Below are 23,866 nucleotides of genomic sequence, written 5' to 3' on the forward strand. Positions count from 1 at the left end.
TTATTTCACCATAAACAATTAAGCATCTATAAACATTAAGAAGTCTCCCTATTTTTACCTGCAGTATTCGCCCGTTAGACAGGATTCTGTGTGGCCCTTCTGAACTGACTGGCTCGCTGTCCTGGAACCAGCTGATTTTGGGGGCCGGGTTTCCATCAGCATGACACTCCAGCTGGGTAGTTTTGTTGACTAAAACTGTTACTTCATTAGGAAAATCACTGATGGTTTCCCGGATTATTGGAGGCACTGTTGGAGGACAGAAAGCACACTAACTTTCACACACTTCTTTAACCAACTAACTGTTTAACTTCTCTACTTACATAAAACTCTGACATCATAGCTAATGGAATCTTCCCCTGCTTCGTTGACAGCGATGCAGATGTACCTGCCTGAGTCTTCCGCCTGGGCTCTGGGAATCTGTAGCACTCGCCCACCTGTCAAGGTGAGTAGGAGCTTTTTTTGAACTCTTGAACGCACATTGGGCTCAGACCATATTTATAACTGCTTGAAGTTCAAAGTTATTACTTTTTCCCTGCATCAATTACCTGGTAAAATCAGAACTTTGTCATTGGAGGCCAACAGTTGTCCATCTTTATACCAGGTGAGTGTTGGAGGGGGGACAGCATTGGTCTCACAGTACAAAAAGATGGGATTGTTGAGGATGACATCTCGAATGTCACCTCTGATGCCTGGAGAAGCTGTGGCGTCTACAACACCACCAGCCCTGTTAAAAGTGGGTGGCACTAAATAAAAGGAGAAAAAAAGTTGAAAGCGCCAATCATTTTCAACTTCTAACAGAAAAAATACAGAACAAAAACCAAAATAAAGAATGCTGTCTGACACCATCCTAATTAACACACTAGTTAACCCAGTTCACCTTGTACATTTACATCAAAGTCCTTCTCATCCTCGCCAGCTATATTTGTGGCTACGCAGGAGTAGCGGCCAGTGTCTGACACCTGAGCATGCTTGACTTGAACAATGCGTCCGCTGGCTGTTATGGACACGTGGTCATCTACCTGCAGGATCTGCGATGATAAAAAAACAACAGAGGGACCCTCTGGATGAGTGTTTTCCCAAGACAACTAAAATATTAACGCAATTATCTAAAACTTCTACCTGTCCATCTTTGTACCACTGCAGTGCTGGAGTAGGAAAGGCCTGAGCTGCACACTCCAGGGTCAGTGTGCTGTTGACCTTCACCTTGACCTCTTTGGGAGTAAGTCCTTCCCCTGGGACATCATTCTTATTGATTTGAGGGGGGACTGAAGTCAAGAAACGTGTTTTAGTGATATAGTGAAAACAGCAAAACAAGTAAGCCAATGATACAAATTACACAGGAATTGGACTCTCACCATAAACCTTGACCTCATAATGCTTCAGTGTCTCTCCAGCCTCATTGGTGGCCACGCAGGTATACCGCCCAGCATCCTCTACTTTTGCATTGAGAATTTGCAGTGTTCTCCCACCTGAGGAAGCGGAAATGATGAAAAGATGACAACTTGATTCACTCACGCATCTCTGTTGTCAGACCCAGTGACAAACCTGGAAGGACCCGGGCGTTGTGAGTGGACTCAAACGGGCTGCCGTCCCTGAGCCAAGTAATGAGTGCAGGAGGGTAAGACTGAGCTTCACACAGCAGAGAGGTCGGACTGTTCAGCGTTACCGTCACCTCCTCCGCTGAACTGCCCGGACCTGACCCGGCAATCGTGGGAGAAACTGGGACCAACAATGTCAGAAACGTTAAAAATCATCCTAAAAGTAGTTGCTACTATAAAACTATGGAACTGTTTTTGTACCCAGGACATTGAGGTTGTAGTGCCGGCTGCGCTCCCCCGCGCTGTTAGATGCCAGGCAGCTGTATCTGCCAGTGTCGGCCATTTGGGTCGCAAAGATTTGGAGAAAACGGCCATGAGACAAAACCTGATGGTGGCTGTCCGCTGCCAACGTCTGTCCATCCTTCAGCCATTTAATCACAGGTGCAGGGTTACCTGGGGAGTCATTAGGTTAAGAGTATCTTCAATTTAACATACACCAGGAATTAATCAGGGGAACGTTCACTGTAAGACGATGTGACTGGGATTACCTGAGACCTCACAGGTGAGAGTCAGGTTGTGTTTCTCTTTGACTTTCATGTCCACAATGGTTCCCCCCTCCTCAATCCTCGGTGGAACTGTTGAATGACAAGATTAGAAGCGTCAAACTGTATTTCCGCGAAGCACTGCTCATGCCCGTGAAACACATGTGACAGTAAAATAATTATCTTTACCCAGGATCACGAGATCAAAGTTCTTCCTTTCCTCTCCAGCGATGTTAGAAACAACGCAGGTGTACCTGCCCCCGTCTTCCACGGCGGCGTGCGTCAGACGCAGGCTGCGGCCACCTGCGGGTTAAAGAGGCAAAGTGTCAGCGTTTATCTGTGGTCATCCTGGACAGGTTTCACAGCGGCAGCAAAATCCCTCGTTTTTCATGGAGGGAAAACACAGCAGGAATGTTGGAAGTGAATCTCTCACACTTTAGAGACTCACAGCTATCAAAACATTTAGAAATTATTAAATTTCGGGCTAATGACGTGTTTTTAAAATTTGCCTATACATGGTTTGTAACAACCTTGCAGCTTAAAAATAACCAGATCTTCTGTGTACCAATGCTGTACGGTAGACACACACTCACAGTCGACCCCTCCGGCCTTGGAAACCAAGTTTAAAAGTCGAAAAGCTTTTCCCAGAAAAGTGTCCCGAGCTCATATTACTTGTTAAATAACTATTTTAAACGTTGGTCGCTAAGGTTAAATGGGAAATTGTGCAATACATCTTGGTGAAGGTTCAAAAACACTTCAGAGTAATTCCCCGTTTGTGCTCTTTCACCAATGCCTGGTTGTTGAACTTGGCCTCTGCTGCAGTGATCCTGTTACAGTGACGTACAGCTGATCCATTGCAACTGTTTGGTCTTTGAAACTCAACTGACAAGAAAAATAGTGTCACTCACTTAAATTTAGACAAGCATCGACGTTCCAGCTGACACGTCTCACAGTGTTCCTTCACTCACTTGATAAAAACTTTTAAAAGTTTTGGTCACATGACCAAAATAAATGAACCTTTCAAACATTTTTTCATCACATTAAATTGCTTATAATTCAATTCAATTTCATCAAGAGAAAAACATTAGTCACGGTTTATGATCACAAGGAGGTCATGCCAAAGAAAGGCGACAGGGTCAGACAGGAGTCACCTGAGAGGACGTGTACTGAGCTGGAGACTTTGACCGGATGACCATCTTTCAACCAGCTGATGGCAGGAAGAGGGATGCCAGAGGCCTCGCAGCTCAGCGCAATTGGATTCTTCACAACAACACTCACATTCTCGGGCGCTTCTACCTGACCGGTAATAATTGGTGGGACTGGCCAGAGAAGGAATGAGGGACATAAATAATTATTAGAATTATTATTATTACAACGATAATAATAAAAACAGGATGCATACCATGCACACTGACGTCGTGCCGGCTGTCGGCCTGTCCTGCCACGTTAACAGCAGTGCAGGTGTAGCGCCCAGTGTCCGACACCTTAACATTTCTTATCTGCAGCAGCCGTCCCTCGTTCAAGATCTTGGCACGATGATGCCCAGAAAGAGGTCGTCCATCTTTCAGCCATGTGACTGCTGGCCTTGGGATGCCCTCGGCTGCACACTGGAGGGTAACATTACCCCCTTTTGTCACGGCGACATCATCAGTGACACGCGTGCTGTGTTTGATGGAAGGACGAACTGAAATGAGAAAAACAAGTGAGGGTGCAAACTGAAGACGATACGTAAATAAACAAATGATAAAGTAAATGAATTTGAGGATCAGAGGGTACAGATACGGTGGCTCTAATGTACCATAAACCTGCAGGCTGTACTCTTTGGAAGTGACGCCTGATGCGCTGGAGGCTGTGCAGGAATAAGAGGCTGTGTCGGTCCTCGCAGCGCTTGAGATCTGCAGCTGCCGACCTCCTGAAAAAACCCTCAATCTTTGGTCAGGTTTGAGTTCGGATCCTGAAAGATGTGAGCATGGCTGTTTAGGTATGGTGGTCTAAACCACTTTTACATTTTAAATTTGACCCTGCACGCTCACCATCCTTCCTCCAGACCAAGCTGGGGGGCGGGATGCCACTGGACTCACACACCATAGTGATGGGGTTTCCTTCGGTCACAGTCTGAGGAGACGGCTCGTCCGAGCCGCGGATACTGGGAGCAACTGCAATGACACCGTGACACCAGAGGGAGGCGCTCACACATCTTTCAAAGTCCTGTCAGTTTCAGTTGCAGCTTTTGCGTCAAAGATTCTGTGTCCAAAACGGCACATTCACAAAATTCATTTTAAAAAAGCAACGCAAACTATACAGAAGAGTGGACCAAGCTGATCTTCATGAACACTTCTTTGCTCACTCACCCCAAACATTGAGGTTATAGTTCTTCTCCGTTTTGCCGGCAACGTTGGTGGCTTCACATGAATATCTGCCGGAATCCTGCACCTGAGCGATTTGAACCTAGCATTCAGAGTTGCAGCCGGTCATGAGGCACAAGTAACACGGAGATCAACGCGTCGGTATGAATGACTAGATCTACCTTTAGCACACTCCCGTCAGCAGAAACCGTCAGGCCAGGCTTCCTGAAGAGCGGACGACCATCTTTGCGCCATGAGAGTGTGGGTGGCGGGATTGCATCACTCTGGCAGTGCAGCTCCACTGGACTCCCCAGCATCACTGTGGCGTTCAGCTCCTCACCCTTGATGTTAGGTGGCACTGCAGAAGACACAATGATGGACCCATCTTCAGAAAGAAAGCTAAAGATTCAAACAAGGTTTTAAATATGCAATCTTTCACTTAAGTTTTTTTTATGATTGGAAGGATTCACCTATTGTTTAAGAGATTAGAATAAGTTCATTTCCAAGAAAGCTATAAAACATTATAATGAGGGAAAGTGATTTCACACACAAATTAAACAAAAATGTTACACTGTGAATCCTTTAGCGAATGGAAAATGCAGGATGCATGAGTCTGTTACAGCAGGCCCTGTTCAGCCTAATTTTATTTTCATTCACAGTTCTTTTTACCACTTTATTATAACACAAGTATCTCTTTTTCAGTTAATCTGGTCTGATCCAGTAATTGCCGACCAATTTCACAAGCTGCAAGTGATGCAAAGACAAAGAGCACATTGAGGAAGGGCAATAAAAGCTCAGCTAAGGAGTCGTAGAAATCATCATCACAATCATTCCATTTATTCCTGTAGACAGAATGTTTAAATCTTTTTGAGGAAGCACTGTTGGGACTCTAACACTCCTTACACTTGCCAAGTCATATTTCATGTACATGCATATGTATTCATCACAACCTCGGTCAAACCGCGTTCGTGTCAGAGCATCCATGGGAGACATAAAAAAACTCATCATAATAAATAAAGAAATGTCAGAAGTGTCCTTCAGACTGTACCTGCCAACAGAATGATCAACGAGAGCTTTACACCTACTTAAAATTCACACACTCAAATGTGCAAAATATGGCAGCTTGAAAACCCGAAAATGGCTGGAATCATTTTTAAAGTAGTGCTGAAATTTATTTATTATTGTACTGGGGAGACAAAAGTATTCAAGAGGCAGGAATACACACCAGACAGATCACATGCACCATTAATTCACACACGCATTATTGGAGCCAAAAAACAGGGTTTTCATCATTTCTGAGCCAAACAAGTGACTGAGTTTGATTGAACAAAGTTTAGCAGCTTTAGCTGAACTCACCATAAACCCTCAGGTCATACTGTCTTTGCTGCTCCCCCCCGGCGTTGACAGCCACACACGTGTACGTCCCTGTATCGGTGACCAGGGCGCTGTGGAGAGACAGCGCTCTCCCTTCAGACAGCACCTGAGAGTGGGATGGAAACCACACGTGTTGGCACAAATATCATAAATGTTCCAGAATGAGTTGATTCTCGTGCACAACATTCGAAAGGGTCACCATGTTATGAGGTCAGAGCACCCACATCACATGATACATCTGTGTGAAATGAGAACTGATGACAACCTGCAGGCCGTGCAAGACACTGGCCACGGGGCTGCCGTCTTTCAGCCAGGTGAGGCTTGGTAAAGGAACCCCCGTGGCCTCACACTCCAGTCTGGCAGGTTCATTCACCAAAACTGTTACGGTGCCACCTCGGCTGGCGATGACTGGAGGAACTGCCGCAACACAACAGGAAACAGGGAATATTACATGGTCCTGTCTATCTGAATTCAGAAGTGATCAGCCCAAACACAGGGAATATTGTCACTCACTGAACACCTCAAGATGGTGGGACATCTCTGCAACGCCAGCCATGTTCACGGCTACACATCTGTATTCGCCAGCATCAGATAACTGAGCCCGTTCGATCTCCAGCAGCTGTCCACGCTTCAGTATGGTCAGCCCCGCGGCACTTGTCAGTGGTCGGCCATCTTTGTACCAAGTGATAGCTGCACCAAATATAACTCATTAAAATTAAAAAACACTGTCATTATTAGAATTGTATGTCAGGTGTTTGAGGGGGTGTCATTGATTCTAGCCATATTACCAGGTAATGGACTTCCTGTGGCCTTGCATTCAAGCTCAGTGGAAAAACCTATCAGGATGGTCTGGTTGATGATGTCTCCAGCGTGTGGGATGTTGGGAGGCTCTGCGGGAAAATCACAAATGCAAATAGCTGAGATTATTGTAACTAGGCCCCTGGTGCAGAATGCAGAAGCTGTATTCTCGAAAACTAAGATAATAGGGAGAAATATGAAGAAACACAAATGCTTCATGCATCTTTACCATAAACACTGAGCCGTATGTGCTGCTGAGCTTCACCGGCCGCATTGGTGGCCAGGCAGGTGTATTTCCCAGAATCCTCTAACTTTGCCTCTGTTACCTTCAGGACCCTGCCTGCAGACTCCAGCTGTAACAATGAAGAACATTCAGGAGAAGACATGCCAAATATTTAGAAGGTTCCCAGGTCTTTTTAAGATTCTAAATATAATGTAAGAAATCAATAGTTAGTGATTCAAGATCCACACCTTAAGGTTACCACGTGATGTGTCGACAGGCCGGCCATCTTTAAGCCAGGTCAGACTCGGGGCTGGGATGCCATTGGTGAAGCATTCCAAACTGATGGGTTTGTGGAGAACAACTGTACGTTCAGCAGGTCCAGAGGTGCGAATGGATGGAGGAACTGGAAAGATGAGAAGGGTTTGAAGAAAGAAATTTTAGCCCAAAAAAGAATAAATCACAATACACATTACAGGATGAAAACTATCCACAGGAAATCCTTTGTCAGAATAAAAGAAATGACTGAGAACTTTAATATTTTACCATGAACAACTACAGTGAAGTCTCTCTGATTATCGCCAGCTTCATTAACCGCCACACACTGAAAGCGAGCCGTGTCAGAGACCTGAGCGCGGGAAACAAGCAGCCGTTGACCGTTGGCTGCCACCCGCAGCCCCTCACCCTGGTTAATTGGCTTTCCATCTTTATACCACCTGGAAATGAAACAGATTTGACAGTGAACCTATGTTTGCGTGCATAAAAGCACACCTGTAGTGCTCAGCACGCAGTCAGGACCATCATAACAGGTAACTTACGTGACGACAGGCGTGGGTGTTCCAGTGGCCTGACACTCCAGTTCCAAAGGGCTGTTGATTATCACTGTACTGTGTGTTATCACATCAGCTCCCTCGATGAAAGGAGGAACTAGCGTGGGAAAAAGAACAATATTATGTCAGTGAATATGACTGCAGAACAGATATACATGCTATATATTTAGATGTATGCAAATGTAGAATAAATCAGATAATTATGAGAGAACTTTAAAATTTTGGTGAGGTCTTTGGTAAACAGCATAAAATACAGGCTAAAATATGTAACAGAATCTGACAGCTGCAGCTTCAGGCAACACGGTTGTCGTGGCCGAGTGGTTAAGGCGATGGACTAGAAATCCATTGGGGTCTCCCCGCGCAGGTTCGAATCCTGCCGACAACGCAAGTTCGCTTTTGTTCTTATGATGAAAGCTGCACTTAAAGTGAGTAGTTAAAATCCAAACCTCCGTGATAAACACCAAAAACAGGTGGAAATTTTCTTTTGCATCAATCAATAAAAATAACAAAAAAGCGTCATCTTGCATCTAACTTTTGACTCTGATCGCTAAATTACTGTTGATTATGGTCAATGAGGGGTTAGAATAAATGGAAAGAACAGCTGTTGAATAGATTAAATGTGAAGAATAGAACAATAATCAAGCGAGTTGTGTGCCTGCATACCTAAAACTCTGACATCATATTTGACCTCCTTCTCCCCGGCGATGCTTGTGGCCACGCAGATGTACTGTCCCGAGTCGGACAAGGTGGCTGAGAGGATTTCTATTTTACCCCCGAGCTCCAGAACACGAACAATTTCACCGTGATGCACAGGAACGCCATCCTTGAGCCATGTGAGAGAGGGAGCAGGGTGTCCACCAGCTTCACACTCTAGGACGAGCGGCTTGCTGAGGACCACTTTCTTCTCAGTTGGTCTGTCATCACCCCCTATTATGGTAGGAGGCACTGTGGGAAGCAAAGAAAAAAACAAAAGAGAATTAAAAGAGCTTTCGCACCATTTTTGCTGGAATGTCTGTCTGCATCCAGGCTTTCCATCAGTCAAGAATTGTTCTAAATTGAAGAGCTTGCCAACTATCGACAGCTGTTTTAAATTAGTCATGAGTGTGAGCTGTGATTAATAGAATAATAAGCTGCGCGTATGAGAAGGAAACACAGAGTCCCTAGTTCAGAGTTGCTCATTTCCTACAATTTAGTCTCATTATGCTCTTTCAGCGCCTTTCCAGAAAGGGACAAAGTCAGTGAAAAATGAAGCTTTTTTAAACACAGAGCCAGATTCTTACAATACACGTCCAGCTCAAAGGTCTTCTCGGTGCTCCCCGCCACGCTAGATACTTTGCACGTGTATCTGCCAGCATCCGACGCCTGCACTTGAAGGATCTTCAAGAAGTGGCCTCGCTCAACGTACTGAGTCTGCGGGTTGGACAGGATGGCCTGTCCGTTTCTGTACCAGGTGACGGTGGGAGGTGGGACGCCACGCCCCTCACACTCCAGCGTTACCACTGTGTCCAGCAGGGCTGTGACGTCCGTGGACGTGTTCCCGCCTTTGATGGAGGGAGGGACTGGACAAAATAATGTCAAATGTCACCAAATTTGAACTGAGGTGGGCGTTGAAGCGGATAGTGCAAAAGCTTCGCTCACCGTGGACACTTAGGGTGAAGTCCTTGGATTCTTTGCCAGCTGTATTCATGACACTGCACTGGTAGCGGGCCTTGTCCCCAAGACGGGCACTTTTTATCCTCAAAACCTGGCCCCTGTCTGTAACTTCCAGGTTGGGATCACCAAGAAACACCAACCTAACCAAACCACAACACGGTCGCTCATCTCTTAACGATTGATTCTTAAACAATGGGGCTTTGAAGCACTTACTTTCTGTCTTTGTACCAGTGGATTGTGGGAAAGGGTAGACCTTCTACCTTGCACTCCAGACTGATCTCCTGTGTGACGAAGGCTCTGATGTCGTGAGAAGACCCCGACCCTTCAATAGTCGGTGGAACTGCGGTACAAATCAAATAACCCAATTATTTGAGGTTTTAGAGCCGTTTTTAATTTACGTGGTATAAATTTCAAGTCTTGTTTTCCTGTGGGCATGAAACTGGTCCCACAAATCCACTCAGTTTCCAGTGTGGATTCTTCTCACTGTCCTTACTCACCGAGAACGTCCACAAAAAAGTCTTTCTCCGAGCTGCCTGCGATGTTGATGGCTTGGCAGCTGTAGCTGCCTGCATCGGATGTGTCTGCTCTCAGTAATCTCAGGGTTTTTCCCATGTCGAGAATCTGGATATTGTCACTAGCAACTACCTGTCAATCAAAATAAGACAGAATTATGAAGCAAACGGTCTGATAAATCTAAATTCATCAAAAAGACCAATATTCCCTCAGGATTTTAATTTATTCCCTTAGAAAATGCTCGATCGGACCTCACTTGTGTAGTAAGATGTCACTAAATTATGGGATTAGGATAATTGCTTTGATTTTCACATCTGGGACTTGTTGGAAAACTCAGCTAACAGGAACGTTAGAGCAAAGCATTTATTAGCAATCTTCTTCAATCCAGTTTCCCTGTCATTACACCATCATCATCATTCCTTCCACCATCTTTAACCATGTTTGGTTCTACAAGTTGGCTGTTGTACACAAACATGAGCACACACAGGATCCTCAGTGGTTAGTCTGTCCTCTTGGACACTGTACCTCACAATTACAGATCAGGCACACTTATTTATTGAATGAAAAGGGCCTTTTATAATGTCTTATTATCATGGGGGTTGTCTCACTAGACCACTGTGAATTTCAAAGCATCATGTTCCTATTGTAATATCACTTTGAAAGAAATGATTATTTTTTTGTGCGACATGAATAAGAATTTACGCAAACTTTGACGTACGGGCGTTTCTTCCTTGTACCAGGTGATAACAGGGGTGGGACTTCCTGTGACATCACACACCAGACTTGTGGATTGGCTCAACACCAGCGACACGTTACGCGACGCTTCATTGTCCGTGAAATCTGGAGGCACTGTAGAGGTTATACAAGTCACAAGTGGGTTTAGAGAAAAACGTATTTTATTGCACCAGTATGCAAAACCAGAAATAATCATTTTGATGGTTTTGTGAAGTGTCAGCACACAGACCCCAACTTACCGTTGACTTTGAGCTGGTACTTCCTCTCGGTAGATCCGGCATCATTGGCAGCGGCGCACGTATACTCTCCGCTGTCCAGCGGTGAGACGGAGGACAGGAGCAGCAGTGTTCCGTCCTCCAGGATGGACACTCCAGGCTCACTCCCAGTCAGTTCCTGGCCGTTACGCAACCATCGAATCACTGGCTTAGGGAGACCTGAAGGATCCAGGAGACAGTGTGAAGCCCCTCGGATGAGGAGCAGCATTTAGGTAAGCTGCCATCTTACCTTTAGCAGGGCAGGGAAACGCAATACGCTGGTTTGCAACTCTCTCTTGTAGAGGACTATTGAAGGGAGGCTCCAGCACCTCAACCACAGGAGGCACTAAAGACAGACGCGAGCAATGAGAAGTCATCAAACACTGTGAGAGCAGATACTAATGTCGCATCAGGACCACCGACCTTGCACGAGAAGCTGAAGTCCAGCTTCATCTGTGCCTGCAGTGTTGGTGGCCGTACACGTGTAGGTCCCCTCATCATCCAGGCCCACGTCTCTCAATACCAGACTGCCATCAGCTGATACCGGATAGCTCTTTCCATCCCTGGTCCAGGTCAGGGTGGGCTCTGGGACCCCCCTCGCCATACATGGAAGCTCCACAGGATGACCCACTTGTACCTTCATCACCCTGGGGCCCGGCTGAATACGTGGGGGCACTGCAGGGCAGCAGAGAGCCAGAGTTACTACGGCTCATTGCCTTAAGTGATGCTGACTATCAAACCTAAAACTCACCCAGAACACTCAGCAGGATGTATAGAGTGAGGTTTCCAGCAATATTAGAGGCGACACACACATAAAGTCCGCTGTCCGACACTTTGGTCTCCAAGATCTTCATAGAGCCTGATGGAAGCTGATGATGTCTGGGAAGAGCGCACAAACAAAAACAAGCCTGGAATAAGTTTCAGCTGAGATCTTTTCCTAGGAATAAAAGCAATTTCAACAATTTTGTTGCCCAAACTACCCTGCTTCTGTTTTACCTGGGGGAGAATGGGGAGATAAGGTGCCTCTCCCTGGCCCAGCTGACGGTGGGCGGTGGGACGCTGTGGACCTCACATGGCAGGACGGCATCCTCCCCCTCAATCGCTGACATTCTGATTGGCTCTGCAGAGCTTCCAGCACCTCCGGCGTTGGATCTGGGACGCACTGCAGACACAGGCAGCAGACCAACGAGCGAGTCAGTGAAAGTGCTGAACCAAAGGCGTGGATGGTGGGTGGAATTTGGTGTGCAGCTGGTTGGTTTTTGCAGCTTCCAGTGTGACGCGGGTTTACCATAAACGGTGAGCTGGACCCTCCTGGAGGCGTGGCCAGCGGCGTTGGTCGCCATGCAGATGAACTCGCCACTCTCATGCCCAGAAGGAGAGTTGATGTAGAGGCCGCCGTCAGAATCCAGGGAGAGGTCTGGACCACCCAAATACAGCAGCTCTCCATCCTACAAAGTATATTACAACAGGGGTTTTTTAAGAGGTAAAACTTTATTGACAAAAAAAGAGTTCAGATTACACATAATGTGATTTATGTTTGCTGTGATGATAAATAATAAAACTGCAGTTTAATGTATTAAGAACCATCAGGGAGTGTAAATGACCTTTAGTGTTTTACGAGAAAAACCCGCTGTGATCTGGCTGATATAGTAAAGACCGGCAAATTAGTATGAAGGAATCACATTTTAACAGCTGCTGAACAACTTAGCAGGGTCTCGTTTCATACGTCCCTGTAAATCTGTTCACTTTTACAGCATCACTTTTACAACGCAGAGACACAGCGTAAAAGATGGAAAAGAAGGAGGGGCCTTGCACATGCACACACTGTGTTAGGATGCACGCTGACACACAAAAGGCTCTGCTGGCCAGCGCTCAAAAGAGAAGCTGATTTCATTTTTAAGCAAAGTAAATGTCAGGGTGGAGCCCTTTAGAGATACTCATGTGCCAGATGTGGCCACTGTGACGCTGTTGTAATGTAAATCCTCACCTTTGTCCAGGTGACCTCCGGGGGGGGCACTCCAATGGCCCGGCAAGGCAACGTTACGGGCGTGCCCTCTATCGTGTTGAACACCTGAGGGCCGTGCTGAATGGTGGGAATAACTGGCAACCAGATAAAGATCAAATCAATATGAAATCAATGCAAGAACCTGATTCAGTTCCTGACCAAGTCTAATGGTTGAGCCTTAAGATTTTGGTCCTCCTGTATCACAGCTTAATATGCAGCAGTCAGTAGACATCATGCTACCCTGCACTGTATGGTGGACCTATAGCTGCACCCTTATGTGATGCTAATATCAGATTAAGTCTATGGAAACTGTGTTACCATTTATGGTAAAATGATAAAAAAAAGACTGACACAACTTGCTGTCTTGGACGTCTGTTCATCTGAGAAAGACTGGGCTTATTTCAAGAGCTGAGGTTTTTATACGCGCTCCAGATGATCCGTAATTTTATTACATAGCGCCATGATTGATTTCAGTATTAATAGAGAACACATTTCCTCCTCAGACTGGGCTCCATTATGCCACTGCTGCTCCTGGTTTTAATGAATCCTCACTGATAATCCTGTTTGTGGGTCTTTTTGGGCCTTCTGGAGCCACTTAGTGGGAGCAGTGAGAAATGGAAGAGGAATGTTTTTGTGTCTCATATCATCACGCAGGAATATGTTTTTAGCTACACGCAACCCACAGTACATGCACATAACTTTGCCAATGCAGGGTACAGAATGTCTCACACGTTGCTTTAGCAACATGTAGTATGCACATAAATGTTTAAAGTGGGGAGGTTGACTTAGACGTCAATGTTTTTTAGCTGGTAATTGTTTCCAAATCGCACGCAGGCAGTCTGTGACTGTTGTGTGGTAGTAAATCAGGATCAGAACCTTTTATTGCAGTGATTATTCCCAAACATTTTCCCAGACAATAGTTGGCTAGTTTCGATTGCACGTCTTCATACACTACCGTAGACGTTGAGAGTGGTGGTGTGGTTGTAGACCCCGGCGACGTTTTCAGCCAAGCAGGTGTAGTCGCCCGTATGATCCAGACGGACCCACTCGATATGAAGACTGCCGTCCCTCCGCACCGTCACATACTGGTCTGTGGTCACCTGGAAGCACAAGAGGGTTAGCTGGGGTCGCATCCTCCAAATGCCCTCAATATGTGCTCTCACCAAACCGTAGTTGTGCAACCACTGTCTCACAGGTAGTGGATTCCCTGCTAGCAGGACACATGGCAAAGTGACCTGCTGGTCCTCAATCACATTGAGCACAGATGGACTCCTCGCGATGACGGGTGACACTGAGGACGACCATGAAAAGCAGCGCTTATGTCACACTAGAAGAAGTACACTCAAGTAGTGTGCAGTACATCTGTGAGCCAAAACATGGTTACACACACAGTGCTAGGACTCTCCAGTTTGGTTTAAATTTAATGATCTGGGAACATAAGCTCACACGCAAATATAAGCTAATTTAGCTACTTTACATGAGCTTTGACACTTTGGGTGCATGTTTCTTGTGAGGGAATGGGGAAATGGGAGCAGTGGGGCAGTAATACAAGTCATTTAGATCGGTCTATGGTTTCTAACCTTTGGCCCAGATCATAAAACTCAGCGTGTTTCCACTGCAGAGAAAACGGTCAACGAGAAACAGGGAATAACAAGTTGCATATGTTTAACACACACACACACACACACACACACACACACACACACACACACACATTGAAATGGGCTAAAGAAGTCACTCACATTAGACTAAATTAGCCTTAAAAAGAGAAAGTAACAGAAACCACAAATAGACACTCAAACGAGCTATATATTCTAAAAATATACTGGACATAGAACATCAATATAAGCTGTGATTCAACATAAAAATGTATTAAAACTGATTATCGTGCATGTGCTTTTCATTCTGAGGTAAAAAAAAACCCCATTTTGACACAAATGGAGCTGTTGGAATTTGCCTCCAGAAGTGGAGGAACAGCGCGACCCACGAAAGTACTGCGATAATAATGACATGTTAGAAACAAATTACAATGAAACAACTGCCCAGTGATTACTGTCAAAAAGCTTTATGATAATCTGATGTTGCACAAAGAGAAAGATGAGAGCGGGGCATTTTCACCTACCCAGTCCAGTGACAGTGATTCTGGCCTTGGCCTCAATCTTGCCAAATTGGTTCTGAGCCTCACAGACATACACTGCCTCATCGTCCACCCACAGGTCTGATAGAAGAACAAAAACAGAACACAGTATGTGTGAATCAGAGCCGTTTACCTTTCTAATGCATGCGATTTCCAAAGAAGGCTAGACCTACGGGTGATATGTAGGCCCCCCTTGCTCTGAGCCACGCTGCCCTCTGTGCGCGGCCTTTTGAAGAGAAGACGTCCATCCTCTCTCCTCCAGGTGATCTGTGGATCAGGGTACCCTTGAGCAAGGCACCCCAGGGTCACATCAGAGCCAATGTCCAATGCTACATCTGATGGTTCCCGGGTGAACTTGGGCACCGCTGTAGGGTTCAAGGTTTGAGGATGGCAAAGGTCAAAATCCAGCTGAACTGCATTCTACAGACAATCAAACTGTCCCTCATGAACCAGGCTCTTCTCTAAGAATATGATTAGAAGACCAGGTGCCTACTTTAAATTATATTCAAGATGTTAAACTAGAAATGTTGAAAATATACTTTTCAAACATAAATTTCTATTTATATTCTTTTGTGAACTAATCCATCAGCCTTCCAGCAAATCTAAAACACAATGCTAGCAAGCTAGCCACTGCTAAATATAATTAGCACAAGTTAGCAAAAGCAGCTGTTGTTTAAAAATTATACAGTATTTACATAGTGTATTTAAATTATACAGTGTGTACAGTGGGTTGATTTTTCCCAAATATCTTTCCTGAATGTTATATGTGACAAGCTCGCCTAGCCTAGCCAACAGCCAAGTTTGGTTTCTGGATAAGAAAAAGAAACCTTTGGCTGTGTCATGAACAAGCACTCACCTCCGACATCAAGAGAGATCCTCCCTGACGAGGAGCCTGCAGCATTGACGGCCACGCAGATGTAATCTCCAGCATCAACATACTGGGCCCCCTTTATGGTCAGCGTCCCTCCTAATGTGTCCACGGTCAACGTGGATGAAGAATGTAACTGAACATCACCTGCCATTTAGATGGAACACAACAACGACCTTTCATCAGCTTATTTTCTGATGCACTGCTTCATATCATCCTGGGCTTGGTTAGAACAGTTACTGGGGATACCTTTGTGCCACCAGATTTCAGGCTGGGGGGTTCCCGATGCAGCACAGGCCATCACAGCAGCTTCTCCAACGCCAACGAGAACATGACTTAATGCCACTGTCACCACAGGAGACTCTAGTGGTAGAGGACCAGAGTTAGTATGGGCAGGTTCTGCAGAACTGAAGCGACCGTATAAATCTCATGTGTGAATGTGTAACTCACCAATGTAAGTGAGGATGGAGTTCATTGTGTCTGTCCCTGCCAGGTTGCTGGCTAGACAGTGGTACACTCCTCCATCCTTCTCCTCCATGTTTCTTATGAGCAGTGTGCCATCGGGACCCATCCGATGTCTAAAACCACAACAAAGAATTATGATAATTAAAAGAAATAATTAGAAGAAAACCACACAAAACATCAAGAGTCTCTTACAAGATTTGGAACGCAACCTAAATGAAGATGGACAGTTTTCTGGGTTCATAACCTCTGGTCTCATGATGTAAGTGAGGAGGTTTGTACCTGCTGGAAGCCTTGAGGAACATGTCATTGTGAGTCCAGACCAGACGCGGTTCAGGGTAGCCGCTCGCAGAACAGCGGATGCGGACTTCATCTCCTCGGCTGAAGGTTTGGTTCAGAGGGTTAACAGAAACCCTGGGCTCCTCTAGAGGAAAATAAGTTGAAAAAAAGGACAATCAATCAATTTATCAAACAAAATTCCATTTAATGCCCTATTTCTTCGTGTCATTTGTTGCTATGGGCGACAGCTGTTAAAAGATCTCCTGCGGTTCTCTGCTGATGCCGTTTAGGTTGATCCATTTGATCTGTCAGATGCACGTAAATACAGCACATTTACCAGCATAATCCCACAGAATGAGGGGTTAGTGTTCAGTTTGGGCATGAATCTGTGGACAGCCTGTTGTTCTGTGTTCAGCCCACGTGTTATAAGATGTCAGCACACTTCAAAGTGAGGCTAATAACTACGGGGCTGACCAGGGGGTAATTAGAACTCCCCCGGGGCTCGATGACAGCTGGTTTACGGAGAAAGAAATGGGGCAAAGAACAAGAAGTGCTAGGAAAAGAATAAGAAGAAAGGCAGGATCGACGGGAGGAGGAAATGACCTCATCTCTACTTCAATTATAATTTCAATTATTCCAATAATACAAATAAAAGGCTCAACTATTTGAATCAGCTCCTGCTGAGGACGGTGCTGATGCACAAATACTGGATGTTTGGATTGTGTCAAAGGAGTTATATCGCTCTCTTTGCTCTCGCTCAGCTGTTAGCAGGATTTATTTCGGTACATTTTGGCAGGAAACGGTACAAATGTGTCATTGTGTTGGGTTGCGGTTTCCTGGCCTTTCTCTGTGGCGTTGGACAGTGACTCTCGGCCAGAGTTATAGCCTCAGCTGTGCACACAGGGAACGCTGTGCTGGAGGGTCAGCCATCAATAATATTCACGCTTTCCCTCCAACATTAGGGTGATTCATGCAGAGCTGCGCCGGGTTGAACATTTCATCCACATTCTGAAGCAATTGAATTGTTTTCTGCACCAAATTTATGCAAAACCTTTACCTATAGCTGTTGAATGGAAGTGAAAACACGCCACATAAACGTCCAGAGAGGGAAAAACTTTGTTTTGTTCCTGTTTTTAAATGATTTTCGGGTTTATGGCATTTTTAATGGAAAACTTTGCAGACTTTGTGGAACTGTTAAACTTGGAATTTGGACTTTCAATGTCAATTTCAATGTAATTTTCCCACCTTGCACAGTCAGGTAGATCTGCCCCGAGGTCGCGCCTCCTTCGTTCATGGCGACGCACTCGTACCAGCCGGACTGCTCCGGGGTCACGGACGACAGCTGCAGCGACAGGTTGTCCAGAACGTTCACCTGTGGACCCAGGCGGGCGTCGCGGCCTCCTCTCAGCCAGGTCAGGTTGAAACTGACCGTGCTGACGACGCGGCAGGCGAGAACGGCGCGCGAGCCCGGAGACGCCGTCACGTTCCCCTCGACCGTGATGGCTGGAGGCGGCTCTGCAGTGATGAAGCAGAAATCAATTCAGTACCTTTAGTACTTTCTCTTATAAACTCAGAGTTGGATTTTAAATGTGGCACATTTTAACACTCTCATTAAACTAACACCATCGTAATACCACACCACAGAAGTTCCGGGGTTGGGCAGAAAAGTGTCCACCACACATCATTTTTACATATTAAGACTTATAATTGTGTCATTATATTATAATACATTTATAATCGACGGTGCGTCCAACTCAACGACAGTCCAACTCGTGCGTGTGATCACCTGAGACGTCCAAAAAGGTGCGAGCTCGTCCTGTCCCAGCGCTGCTGATAGCAATACACTCATAGGAGCCCTCATCCTTCAGAGTCACCTGAGGTATTTCCCATGATGCACTGCCAGATTCACTGGAGACAAGAGGAACAACGTTCATTTTTAAACAGAGGAATTTGGAATTTGTGCTATTCTATTTTTCATTCTTTCCTTGTTTTCTTAATTTGTGCTGACAGGTCGACAGTACGGCCGTGGACACGTCCACTTGTGTCTAACTACATTTTACTATCGTTAGCTTCCTAAAATGGTTCTTACCTGAATAGTCGATCTTCCCCCAATCGCCTGCCATTCCTGCTGAAGCGCAGGGTGAAGGGGATCAGGCTGTCGATGTGGCACCTCACAGCCCCGCTCTGTAGGTAGTAGGCAGGGGTTGTGGCTGGCATCATGGCCTTCGGGGCACCTAAAGGGGAGATTAACATCAGCAAACACTATCTAGCTACAGTCGTTTCAACATATGAAATATCGTCCCATATCCCCACTGACCAGGTTTGATGTTGGAGAATGAAACGCTGGAGGCTCTCTGGAACACAAAACCATCCGGGTCGTATCCTGTCACCCTCAGGGAGAAGGCCTCACTAGGTGGGATGAACTCAGTGATGTTCCAGAGGCCGTAGGGCTGACGATCGGGGAAATATCGGATTGGCAAAGTTTTGAGCACCTTGCCCACAACTGACACGAGCTCTAACCGGTCAACTCGAGCAGGAGGTGAAAGCCCGGTGGTGTTCAGAAGGATGTGAGTTGGAATACCTGCGGTTACGGGACACCATGTTAGGAAAAATCCAAACCAGACATCTGGCCCAGTGTCCTCACTGACCTTGAACTGGCCTACTGGAGGTCTGTCTGAAGTCAAGAGTGGGCTTTCTGGAGAATCCAGCACGGAAGTCGATGGTGCTGAGCCCTGAGATACGCACTGAATGTCGTCCCCCACTAGAGGTCTGTTACCAACAAAAGACACGGAATCATGGATGATACAGTCTTGATTCGACCAGCAATTCTGCTACTGTAGAGGGGCTGCTCAGGAATTCAGGTACAGACCATATCCAGAACTGCCAAAGTATGCATGAGTCAACTAGACCTTTATGTGCCAACCATCCCGTCATGTTTAGACAGGTCTGCTTAAATAAGTAGGGGCTGAGTGTATAATATCTCCAACCTGAGCTTATAAAACATCACCAATTAAGCGATGACCCATGCAGCCCGACGTTCACACTTTAATTATAGAAATGCAGCCACTCTAATCAGACACAGGCTAATGGCCCATGTGGTCTCCATAATGTGAGCGTCTTTTGAAGCGTTGAGAGAGCCAGAGACAGTGTAATTACAAAGAAATACAGGTTGGTATGAGGTGGAAAACCCTCACCTTAGGTGAGACACACCGGGGGCATCACACATGCTGCAGCAGAGTTCGGCGAGCCTTTACAGTCCCTTTCAGTTGCTTTTAAATTCATTTGTCACTTTCCTGCATTTCACAGTTCTATTGGGTACATAATTAAATTCCAGGTGGGAAGAATAATTCAACGTATTAAAGAGGAGTTTGGGTCGACAGACAACAAGTTTTGAAAGGAAAGCCAGCAGAAGCCAAGACAAAGGGGGATCTATCGCAGTCTTAAAGGCTAATTCTCGCCATCATGACAAACAAAAAGAGCTGTGGTCATCAAACCTGCCCTAATGGCAGCTGTGGCTCAGATGGTTGTGAATGGTGCCATAATTAGGGGAGAGGTCCTTTAAAGGTCATGCTATTACCGAAGGAAAGCCTCTGTCATTAGACCAACTCATTTCCCAGTCACACCCAGCCCAGACTGACAAGCACAGGTCTCCAATTCAGCTCAGCTGACTTCGCTTCTGTAGCTAAGGTCAGATGCTATAAAGACCTCACTGATTAGAAAAAACAAACATCCCAGGTAATCATCTACTATTTGATAGGGCTTGATTAGACCCTAATACGTTTTTTCTTAAACAAAACTATCAACCGTTAAACAGACAAGTAGCACAACACCTTTGACTGAATGTAGAAGTGGGATTTAACTATGGACAACCCTTAAATAGGGGGTGATGGGGTTCAGCCCACCATCAAAGCAGCACAAAAACATCCAATTATAAGCAGATTAAAGCTAATCAAATTTGTTTTCACACATAATCTCTGGCCTGGGCCTGACGCGGGACCGTCACAGGACATTAGCCCTGCAGAAAACCAACACAGCGCAAAAGCAAAATCCCCCAAGAGTTCTCCACATTTCCGTGGATCTCCTGAGAAACATCACGTCGGATGAGAGGGAGAGGTATGTTCAGTATGCCAGCCAAAGAGGTAACCATGAGCTTCTGGAAAGTGCCCCTACAGCAAATGTACAGAGGAAAACGAGGCCATTTAAGGCTCTTCAACAAATCACTCAGGTAAAAATGCTCGTCATTCCCAACATCTGGCACCAGCAGCACCAGCAGTCAAACATGAGACTTTTGTTTTTGCGTCACCTCGACCTCTTGGGATGTCAGTTTTGACCTCCTCTTGAGGTTAAAGCAAGGAACTACTTGCTGTGAGTCTGCTGCAAAGCAGATCATGTCTACAAACCAGGAATAAAAGTAATTTGCTCAAACTCCCAGGTGAAGAATGATTTGCTTACCTTGATAGACCACATCCCGGGATGGGGGTCCTTGATGTTAAAAACTTTGGCCGAGTTGGGAATGTGGAGGAGCTCCGTCAGGCCGTCGCTCTTCCCAACAGGCTTCCCTGGAGGGCAAACACGAGGAGGAAAAACAGAAATTAGGGCATTAATGGCAGCACTTGTTATGCTTCATTGATGATTGTAGGGCCGGGGTTCAGTTGCAGGTGGTCCACAAGTCTATAACATCTGGAGAGATCACCGGATCCATCACAGAGTACCCACATCATCCACTCATAAATCACAGCAATAAGTGTCCAATCAGCCTGGAATGGAAGCCCATTTACCCCACGTGTGGATGGAAATTCTTTTCTTACCCTGTGGATTTCTTATTTCAATGTGAGGTGCTGGCCCACTCAGGGACACAGTGACTTCCTTGAGGCTGGGGTCAAAGGGCAACTGCCAAGTGTTGCTGACCCCACTGACGTGGTCGGTGGACAGCAGGTGAACCTTGGACGACTGCACGGCCTCCTCCACCCACTTCAGAACCTACAGCAAAGAAATATAAAGAATGCAGGAATCACGGATCATTTCTGCTGCAGGAAACATCCTGTTGGATCCTGTGGTACCCGGATTACAGGCCTGATAAGATTTATGTCTTACATGTAATAACAATGGTAAAGGAAGTCAACTTATTAATTTATTGAAGCTGTTTATTATCCTGCACAGTCACATAGACACAGCCCTCGGCTGCATACGAGACTCTTCACATCACATGTGCAGGGCTTTCGTCTGAAACATCCTCACGTTCCCCGTGTCTTAACCCCGCTACCCCTGCTTCTCTGAGAACTCTTGTTGGACACTGAGAGCTTAGATAATAAGAGCTTTACTCTGTTTAAAATTATTTCACTTTTAGTAACAAGAGCCACAAAGTAACAAAATGCCGCGACCAACCGCTGTGTTTAAAATCCAGCTATTTTTGTTAAAAATGGCGGTAATTTCCACAATCGTAACAAAATTTAGGGCACAGAAGAGAATTTCAAAACAGTTGTTTTCTAAATTTTATTTTACTGAAAGCTACAGATCTCTCTCACATTGATGCGAGACAGGTTCTCAACTTTACACAATCTGGAGAGAAAACCTGTAAGAAACTCAGAATTTACTCACCTCATTGACCTGTTTCTTGTCCAGGTGGAAGACCTGTCCTGAACTAGTGGAGGCGATCTCCTCATACGCCTTATAACCACTGTGAGTCCTGTCGTCACAGTCGCCTGTGAGCACAAACACCACCTGTACACACGCACACAGAGTGAGGGAGACAACTTCCTCCGAATTTATGTCCATTTCATGGGACATTAAAATTACCTGTGACTGTTTCTGCTGAATGAGCTGCAGAACCTCGTGGGTCAGTTTGTAGTCTTTAGAACGGGCGTCTGTAAAGACATAAATGAAGGACCCCGGCAAGGAGATCTCCAACGCAATCTTAATTGCACCAATGCTCATCTCTGGACAGTCGCCTCCACCCTGGGAACCAGTGAGATTATGAGCAAACATGTGATCATTAACTAATACCCTTCAATTAAGCATGAGTGGTTATTATTGTGTTATTAATATTTAAGGAACGTCAATAGTTCCAGTTCCCGGAATGTAGCCCAAAAACAGCAGAAAAGGCAAAAAACCTTCATTTATAAGTTCATAAGGTCTCCTGACAAATGTCCTCGGCAGCTTTCCAACACACACACACACACACACACACACACACACACACACACACACTGACTGGTTTAATACTGATATAATACATCGACCTCAGCGTAACATCTGGAATGAAGTGACTAATGATTTTGGGCCATGGAGGGCAGAAGGTGAAGAGACGAGAGTCTTCTGTCTGTCCCGGACACCACGTCTCCCCTTTGGCCACAAAAGTCAGTCTCCAGTTTCCTGATTGCCATCAACACAAACCCGATAACCCCCCGGTGCACTTTTGTTCTTCTGCCTTCAAATATGTGGTCATCCCGAACATTCTCACAAACGTTCATGCCAGAACAAAACTAACACCGTGACAACTGTGCTGAGTTTGTTTTCCATGAGAACTATCCAAAGTGTGCAGGTGAAGAGGGAAGAATGAGAGAGAAAAGACAGACTCAAGAACGAAGCAGCAAGCGAAAAGAAACAGGATATCTTCGGCGCTACACCCAACACGCTCGCAGAGCAGATTAACCACGGCCCGCGCCAAAGATGCACAGGCTCGTGCCAAGTTCTTTTCTTCAAAGCGGAGACCTCCGATTGTCCCTGTGTGACGGTCCGTCTCCCTGTCAGACTCACACATGGACGCTGTGGTCTGCTTTTTCAACAGAAACCAAAAGAAAAACAGGATGTTTGCACAACTTCCTTCCTTTTATCCAAGAGATGACACAAAAATTTGATTCTGGCAGACTGTTGATCATTTTTCAAGGGCCTGTATGTTGTTGTTTACTCATTGTCCACTTGGAAAATAAGCACAGGCTTAAGATTGTCTATTTGTCTGTTTGCTGGGTCATCAGATGGATGCAGCTGAGCATTAGAACTCCCAAGTGCTTGAGTTTGGTCTTCATCAGCTACCAATAATTCCTTCCAGAAGTCTGGTGCGACCAGAGTCTGCGAGTTTCATTAAAGCCATGTGACCTTATGACACCGTGGAAGCATCCACTGACACGGCTGGATCATTGGTAATGACGTGACCTTTGCACTCACCTGAACATACAGCTCCCTCAGCTCGTACTGGAATTTCTTGGGGTCTGTCGTGATTGTCACAGGTCCAATTTCTGCAAAAACACAAGGGAGATACAGCAAAACGCTGCACTCAATAATGTTGCACATCCAACAGATTATTGATTTATTCA

At 45.7% G+C, this 23,866-nt stretch overlaps 1 protein-coding gene and 1 non-coding gene across 3 annotated transcripts in view; one reads left to right on the forward strand and one right to left on the reverse strand.

The window, feature by feature from the left end:
• Positions 1 to 23,866, reverse strand: part of hmcn1 (hemicentin 1) — a 47,972-nt gene that overhangs the window by 15,142 nt on the left and 8,964 nt on the right. For both annotated transcript variants that reach the window (XM_029827857.1, XM_029827856.1), the window contains exons 2-56: positions 23,718 to 23,788; positions 22,350 to 22,508; positions 22,152 to 22,274; positions 21,362 to 21,533; positions 21,006 to 21,112; positions 19,202 to 19,322; positions 18,871 to 19,134; positions 18,643 to 18,787; positions 18,340 to 18,461; positions 17,799 to 18,068; positions 16,557 to 16,698; positions 16,263 to 16,390; positions 16,062 to 16,175; positions 15,801 to 15,959; positions 15,118 to 15,309; positions 14,930 to 15,025; positions 13,971 to 14,098; positions 13,763 to 13,907; positions 12,790 to 12,902; positions 12,091 to 12,250; positions 11,799 to 11,964; positions 11,554 to 11,681; positions 11,226 to 11,477; positions 11,053 to 11,148; positions 10,788 to 10,982; positions 10,532 to 10,662; positions 9,798 to 9,945; positions 9,514 to 9,640; positions 9,286 to 9,440; positions 8,928 to 9,206; positions 8,311 to 8,592; positions 7,636 to 7,744; positions 7,364 to 7,533; positions 7,069 to 7,223; positions 6,827 to 6,950; positions 6,588 to 6,689; positions 6,313 to 6,489; positions 6,065 to 6,216; positions 5,782 to 5,905; positions 4,608 to 4,783; positions 4,432 to 4,528; positions 4,114 to 4,236; positions 3,879 to 4,034; positions 3,483 to 3,764; positions 3,232 to 3,399; positions 2,270 to 2,383; positions 2,087 to 2,173; positions 1,800 to 1,991; positions 1,546 to 1,719; positions 1,356 to 1,469; positions 1,120 to 1,265; positions 878 to 1,028; positions 546 to 743; positions 321 to 434; positions 59 to 246 (exon numbers count right to left, since the gene is read on the reverse strand). In XM_029827857.1, coding sequence (XP_029683717.1) covers positions 59 to 246; positions 321 to 434; positions 546 to 743; positions 878 to 1,028; positions 1,120 to 1,265; positions 1,356 to 1,469; positions 1,546 to 1,719; positions 1,800 to 1,991; positions 2,087 to 2,173; positions 2,270 to 2,383; positions 3,232 to 3,399; positions 3,483 to 3,764; positions 3,879 to 4,034; positions 4,114 to 4,236; positions 4,432 to 4,528; positions 4,608 to 4,783; positions 5,782 to 5,905; positions 6,065 to 6,216; positions 6,313 to 6,489; positions 6,588 to 6,689; positions 6,827 to 6,950; positions 7,069 to 7,223; positions 7,364 to 7,533; positions 7,636 to 7,744; positions 8,311 to 8,592; positions 8,928 to 9,206; positions 9,286 to 9,440; positions 9,514 to 9,640; positions 9,798 to 9,945; positions 10,532 to 10,662; positions 10,788 to 10,982; positions 11,053 to 11,148; positions 11,226 to 11,477; positions 11,554 to 11,681; positions 11,799 to 11,964; positions 12,091 to 12,250; positions 12,790 to 12,902; positions 13,763 to 13,907; positions 13,971 to 14,098; positions 14,930 to 15,025; positions 15,118 to 15,309; positions 15,801 to 15,959; positions 16,062 to 16,175; positions 16,263 to 16,390; positions 16,557 to 16,698; positions 17,799 to 18,068; positions 18,340 to 18,461; positions 18,643 to 18,787; positions 18,871 to 19,134; positions 19,202 to 19,322; positions 21,006 to 21,112; positions 21,362 to 21,533; positions 22,152 to 22,274; positions 22,350 to 22,508; positions 23,718 to 23,788 — 8,483 coding nt within the window. The remainder of the gene's footprint in view (positions 1 to 58; positions 247 to 320; positions 435 to 545; positions 744 to 877; positions 1,029 to 1,119; positions 1,266 to 1,355; positions 1,470 to 1,545; positions 1,720 to 1,799; positions 1,992 to 2,086; positions 2,174 to 2,269; positions 2,384 to 3,231; positions 3,400 to 3,482; positions 3,765 to 3,878; positions 4,035 to 4,113; positions 4,237 to 4,431; positions 4,529 to 4,607; positions 4,784 to 5,781; positions 5,906 to 6,064; positions 6,217 to 6,312; positions 6,490 to 6,587; positions 6,690 to 6,826; positions 6,951 to 7,068; positions 7,224 to 7,363; positions 7,534 to 7,635; positions 7,745 to 8,310; positions 8,593 to 8,927; positions 9,207 to 9,285; positions 9,441 to 9,513; positions 9,641 to 9,797; positions 9,946 to 10,531; positions 10,663 to 10,787; positions 10,983 to 11,052; positions 11,149 to 11,225; positions 11,478 to 11,553; positions 11,682 to 11,798; positions 11,965 to 12,090; positions 12,251 to 12,789; positions 12,903 to 13,762; positions 13,908 to 13,970; positions 14,099 to 14,929; positions 15,026 to 15,117; positions 15,310 to 15,800; positions 15,960 to 16,061; positions 16,176 to 16,262; positions 16,391 to 16,556; positions 16,699 to 17,798; positions 18,069 to 18,339; positions 18,462 to 18,642; positions 18,788 to 18,870; positions 19,135 to 19,201; positions 19,323 to 21,005; positions 21,113 to 21,361; positions 21,534 to 22,151; positions 22,275 to 22,349; positions 22,509 to 23,717; positions 23,789 to 23,866) is intronic.
• Positions 7,951 to 8,032, forward strand: trnas-aga (transfer RNA serine (anticodon AGA)). The gene has a single exon. It is a non-coding gene; the product is annotated as a tRNA-Ser (tRNA).

The sequence above is a fragment of the Takifugu rubripes genome, chromosome 20 (genome assembly GCF_901000725.2).
Source record: "Takifugu rubripes chromosome 20, fTakRub1.2, whole genome shotgun sequence".
In the NCBI taxonomy this organism is placed as follows: domain Eukaryota; kingdom Metazoa; phylum Chordata; class Actinopteri; order Tetraodontiformes; family Tetraodontidae; genus Takifugu; species Takifugu rubripes.